Here is a 6,660-nt window from a genome sequence, read left to right as displayed (position 1 = left end):
AAATAAATAAATAAATAAATAAATAAATAAATAAATAAATAAATAAATAAAATAAGTCTTACTTATAAGAAGTAATTTGGGGGCGCCTGGGTGGCTCAGTTGGTTAAGCGACTGCCTTTGGCTCAGGTCATGATCCTGGAGTCCTGGGATCGAGTCCCACATCGGGCTCCCTGCTCGGCAGGGAGTCTGCCTCTCCCTCTGACCCTCACCCCTCTCATGCTCTCTCTTTCATTCTCTCTCTCTCAAATGAATAAATTTAAAAAAAATCTTTATAAAAAAAATTTTTAAAAATAAGTAATTTGGATTAGGACCCATCCAATGGCCTCATTTTAATCACCTCTTTAAAGACCCTATTCCAAATACAGTCACATTCTGAGGTACTGGGGGTTAAGGCATCAGCACAATGACTTGAGTGACCACAGTTCAGCCCATAATAGCCATTATTAACCAAACAGGGTAAAGATAATATGGGATTTTACTGAAACTTTAATGTTACCATTTGTAAGACATGACATTGGATTTTTTTTTTTTGTATACTAAGAAAAAAAGCCTGCCAACTATTTAGTGGCATGATGATCATGTGCCACTTAGAATTTCTATTTTATACTTAATGAAAGTACTCTTCTAGAAGTTTCTAGACACTACAAAGAATTCAACAATCCATCCTGCCTTCAGTTACATTGCTTTTCATGTTATGCTGTTCTTTTGCATGTATCTCAGTAATGAAATATGATCCAGCTTCATGGACTTATGGGTATCTTACTTTCTTTTTTTTTTAAGATTTTATTTATTTGACAGAGAGACACACAGTGAGAGAGGGAACACAAGCAGGGGGAGCAGGAGAGGGAGAAGCAGAGTCCCCACTGAGCAGGGAGCCGGATGCGGGGTTCGATCCCAGGACCCTAGGATCTTGACCCGAGCTGAAGGCAGACACTTAACAACTGAGCCACCCAGGCGCCCTGGTATCTTACTTTCTTAGGGCTTATAAAACTCTTGTTATTGTTATACAATAAATAAATAGATAGAATAGACAGAGAGATGAATGGATAAATGAAACTGTGGCCATTCCACCCATAAAGTATATTTGCTTCACTATTTTCAAATTTACACCCATTGCTTCTGTTTCCCTATCTTTCTGATGCTTCTGCATACATGATAACTTCATATTTCAGTGCTATATAATAATTATAATGTAACTGAAGTTACTGTTATAAACACTGTAAATTAAATTTTTATATAAGATATATATTTAAAACTAAACTAAAACTAAAGAATTTTAAATGGCAATTAACCCCATACATGTGTTACCAACAATTCTAACACAGTTGCAATGGCAACAGCATGAATAGCTGTAATCAAATTTGCACACACATGAGCAATGACAGCTACATCACAACTGCCACAAGCCAATAACAAAGGTAAGATGGCACTGATTTTAAGATACATACTAATTTCAGGGCAGTTACATGAAAAGATGTATACATCTGAGACTCATTGGAATTTGTTTTTTAAAACACTAAAACTATGTAGCATCTTTTAAACATGTATTATTTCATGTAATCTGCACCAGAGCACTTTGAAATATTAGCCATGAAGAAACTAAGGCTGACACTCTGGAGAACAGTATGGACGTTCTTCAAAAAATTGAAAATAGAGCTACCATATGATCCAGCAATTGCACTACTGGGTATTTACCCCAAAGATACAAATGTAGGGATCCGAAGGGGTACATGCACCCCGATGTTTATAGCAGCAATGTCCACAATAGCCAAACTGTGGAAAGAGCCAAGATGTCCATCGACAGATGAATGGATGAAGAAGAAGTGGTATATATATACAATGGAATATTATGCAGCCATCAAAAGGAATGAAATCTTGCCATTTGCAACAACGTGGATGGAACTAGAGAGTGTTATGCTGAGCGAAATAAGTCAATCAGAGAAAGACATGTATCATATGACCTCACTGATATGAGGAATTCTTAATCTCAGGAAACAAACTGAGGGTTGCTGGAGTGGTGGGGGGTGGGAGGGATGGGGTGGCTGGGTGATAGACATTGGGGAGGGTATGTGTTATGGTGAGCGCTGTGAATTGTGCAAGACTGTTGAATCACAGATCTGTACCTCTGAAACAAATAATACATTATATGTTAAAAAAAAAGAAGAAGAAGATAGCAGGAGGGGAAGAATGAAGGGGGGGAAATCAGAGGGGGAGATGAACCATGAGAGACGATGGACTCTGAAAAACAAACTGAGGGTTCTAGAGGGGAGGAGGGTGGGAGGATGGGTTAGCCTGGTGATGGGTTTTAAAGAGGGAATGTTCTGCATGGAGCACTGGGTGTTATATGCAATAATGAATCATGGAACACTACATCAAAAACTAATGATGTAATGTATGGTGATTAACATAACATAATAATAAAAAAAGAAAAAGAAACTAAGGCTGAGAGAGCTTAGAATACAAAAATCACAGAATCTGGAATCAAACATGATTGCATGGCTTCAAATTCAAAAGTCTTTCTATTTCAGGACGTTTATATCTACTTGAAAAGACAAGATCAAGGGTACTTCCACATAACTCATGTTCTGTTTCAGGTGACATCCTACAGACTTTGACTCATCTTCTTTAAGCATGCAAAATTAGCAAAAGAAAAATCTCTCATGCAGGATATAGCAATTTGGTGTTATTTAAGATATACTGCTTCATGAGTTTCACTAGAAATCAGTCATGGAATACTGAGCTTTTCTCCAAGATTACTTATAAATAATAATTGACAGGGCCTCCCAAAAGGAGAGGGGAAAGCAGAGGTAAGGCCTTTTGTGTGATTAATATCACATGGATTTTTACTGAACTTAAGATAATATCTACTCTTTTCAAGACTTGCACAACCCTGATTCTCCACCTTCATTTCCTAAATCTTTTCCTACATGCTACATACACTTCCTAATACTTACATTTCTACCACTAAGTCACAGTCACAATGGACTGTTTTCTGTCCCTTGTACTCATCACCATGATTACTTGCCACAATTCCCCTTGGCCTGGAATGCTCTACATGTGGCTGTTCTTCTCAATGAGAACTCAGCTGAAACCACTCCCACCCAACTTAAAGTAACCACACAGTTACTCCCTGTATCATCACCTTAACTTAAGACTCTGCAAAGCAGGGGCACCTGTGTGGCTCAGTTGGTTAGGTGTCCAACTCATGATTTCGGCTCAGGTCATGATCTCAAGGTTCTGAGATCTAGCCCCATGTCAAGCTATATGCTGAGCATGGAGCCTGCTTGAGATTCTCTCTCTTCAAAAAACAACAACAACAACAACAACAAAGACTCTGTGAAGCATTTTTCTGATGTATTCACATATGCTCATTACCTGTCTCCTTGTCCTGCCCATGTGCACCCCAGGTCTACCTTACTGTAGACAATGAACCCTGTAAGAGTACACACATTGTCTGTCTTGTTCACCTCTGTATCTTTTCAAGTTTAAAAACAGAGTCCAGTACAGGATAAGTGCTTCTATTTGTTCATTAAGTAAAATTATATCATTTGTAGCATATAAACCTGACACAAGTGGATAATGAAAATAATAAGGGGAAAATGCTGAATGCTAATGAATTAGAGTTTGGAAGCCCATTTGAGGAAAGAATACATATTCCTCTGCTAATAATTGGCAAACATTTCTAGTAAAATTCTTCCCAATGAAGACATAGCAAGTCTTATTTCCTGCCCTAAAGTCCCAAGAGGTAAAACCCAGTGTAGATTCCCTTTACTCCTGATGGCTCTAAAAGGTTATCTCAGTTTCTTGTCCTTAGGAACAGAGACCAGAAGGAAATATTGCTTTACCACATTCCCTTGAGACTAAAGTGAAAAGAGACCAGAGACCAGAGTGATAGGAACATATCCCCATTATTATCCCCTTTTAGGAAATAAAAGGATCTCCTGAAACAAAAGCCCCTACAGCACTCAAAAAGACTACCCTCAGTTCCTTAAACTCAATAGTCTTCCAATGGAGGTTTGTTGAATGAATAAATGGCGAAATCTACAGTCCACCAAAGTCCATATATCCGTAACAAAGTTTCATAGGAATTCCAGACATGCCTCAGTCAAAAATATCTCACCATTCACCATTTCTGGATTTATTACCATTCAACCTTTTATACTTACAACTTTATAACTTCTGAAAATAAGCAGGAGAATGACAAATGAAGTCCTTTTTACTTTCTATGAAAAGATAAAGAACTGGTCCTCCTCTTCTTTATATTGTCTTTGTGAAATGATTTATAAATAATTAACTTCATTGACCCTATTATTTGAATCATTTGCATTTCTATTTTGATTTCTTACTGTTCTCTCCATAGCTTCATACACTGCATGCCCTTACTAGGATTTGGCATCTATAACTAACACAGTTTCCATTTAGGAGAACACTCTTTTCTTCAAAGTCTTACTCAGTGCAATTTTAACATCTTTGTTCCTCAGACTGTAGATAAAAGGATTCATCACTGGCCCCATGATGGTATAAAAAACTGTGGATACTTTATCTTGATCCAGAGACCCATTAGGAGAAGGCTTAAGATACATGAATGCTGATGATCCAAAGGAGAGAGAAACAGCAACTATGTGGGAGCTGCAGGTACTGAAGGCTTTGGACCTGCCCTCTGTAGAACGGATGTGGAAAATGTTGGAGAGGATCAACGTGTAAGAAATGGAGATGGTGAAACTGGGCACTATTACACTGATACCCACCACAATGAAAACCACCAGCTCATTGATGTAGGTGCCTCTGCAAGAGATCTGGAGGAGAGGAGGTATGTCACACATGTAATGATTGATGAAGTTGTCACCACAGAAGGTGAGTCTCAGCATGCACCCGGTGTGGGCCATGGCACCCACACACCCCATTACATACGCTCCTGCCATCAGCATGAGGCAGACCTGATGGGACATGATGGCCTTGTAAAGCAGGGGCTTACAGATGGCCACATACCGGTCATAGGCCATTGATGTCAAAATACAGCACTCATCAATAACAAAGAAGGAGAAGAAACAGAGCTGTGTCATGCACTCTGCATAAGAGATGATGTTCTCTTTTACAAAACCCATCAGCATTCTAGGGATTATGACAGACGAGTAGCAGAGATCGATGAAGGAAAGGTTGAAGAGAAAGTAGTACATGGGAGTATGCAGGTGAGGGTTCAGACCAATCAGAATAATCAAGCCCATGTTCCCCACCACGGTGACCACATAGATTCCTAAGAAAATGAAGAAGAAAGGCAGCTGGAGTTGTGGCTGTTGTGTTAAACCCAGCAGGATAAACTCAGTCACTGAAGAGTCATTTCCTGCGGCCATTCTTCCCTAAGGCATATCTGTGAGAACAGGACAAAGGGTGACATTACAATGAGTACCCAGCTCTCTCCCCCCAATCCCTCCAAAATGAGACTGAGACCCTGAAAGAGAGAATGAACTCAAACCCACCCTGCTGTGTGCCTTTGTTGTCTCCACTGTATAAAGGCTGAGAGATTGTTTAAAGATGTGTATCAAAAGGTCATAAAAGGCAATTTCCATTGGGATAAAATTCAGGAACCCTGTTGTCTCTTGACTCTGCAGCATCTCTGCTGCACTTCTGCTTTGACTGTCCACCAGTCCCACCTCAGAGACAACTGCCATCTCAACAGGAGATGTATCATTTCAAGGATCCTGTGGCTCTCATAGAAAAGATTTGGAAAAAGAATAGCAGGACAGATAAAATCCAACACTCACCCTTCTGCATCAGAACTTCAAAATTGGACAGTGGGATTTTTATTATTAATTTTAGGAGTTAACAACCCAAAACAGAGATTTTTTTGTTTTTTTGTTTTGAGTGACTTTTAGACTGAAGATGCCAGAAAACAATACCACCGACTCTGAAGAGCCATGAGTTATGGATCATGATTACTGATGGTGGTTTTGCCCAGTGTCCTCTCAGACTAGAGGGTAGTAAATATCATCTGCTGGTGCCAGAAGATCCATCTGCTAATATGACCCAAGGGGTTTCCATGAGTGGGGAAATCCTAAGGACCTGATTAAAAATTGGAAGACCTATGTTTTCCCCAGAGATTAGGCTTTGCAGTGGAAAACAATTTTCACCTAGTCTACATTTACAACTTAGTTCATGATAATAACATTGACCAGTGGAAGTATAGCATTTCCCATACATTTTAATTTCCTACCAAATGGGGTACATCCCCTAATAGAAAAACATGATGATCTTTCCTGCATCCACACTGGTTTCTTTCTAGCACCTATCACTATCTGAAATACTACACATTTTTTCATTTATTGTTTGTTCTTACCACATATAAACATACACTTACATTTAATCTAAGCTCCAAACAGATTGTGTCTATTTTCTTCAGTGCTATCTCCATAGCATCTTAGAGCAATACTTGACATAGATAGTAAGTATTCAATAAATATTTGTATAATAGAAGAATATATGAATGAGGATCCTTTTCCCATCTTTCCTGGAACTTATAATGGATACTATAACAGAATTCTAGCCGCACAGGCAAAGGCTTATGTAGTACCAATGTTTTTTCTTTGTAGACCTGAATGTGGGGCAATAGCACATGAAAAGGCCACTGCTGAACTCTTAAATACCATCCAGATAAGAGTTATT

At 38.9% G+C, this 6,660-nt stretch overlaps 1 protein-coding gene across 1 annotated transcript; it reads right to left on the bottom strand.

Annotated features, from left to right (window-relative positions):
* Window positions 1–4,418: 4,418 nt before the first annotated feature.
* LOC110586228 (olfactory receptor 8B3-like) lies at window positions 4,419–5,366 on the bottom strand. The gene is given in 1 exon segment (XM_021696419.1): window positions 4,419–5,366. A coding segment is annotated over 1 exon segment (948 nt).
* Between the last annotated feature and the right edge of the window lie 1,294 nt (window positions 5,367–6,660).

The sequence above is a fragment of the Neomonachus schauinslandi genome, chromosome 11, assembly GCF_002201575.2.
Source record: "Neomonachus schauinslandi chromosome 11, ASM220157v2, whole genome shotgun sequence".
Lineage (NCBI taxonomy): Eukaryota > Metazoa > Chordata > Mammalia > Carnivora > Phocidae > Neomonachus > Neomonachus schauinslandi.
Note: the sequence above shows the minus strand (reverse complement) of the source record. Positions and strands in the feature narration are given on the sequence as shown.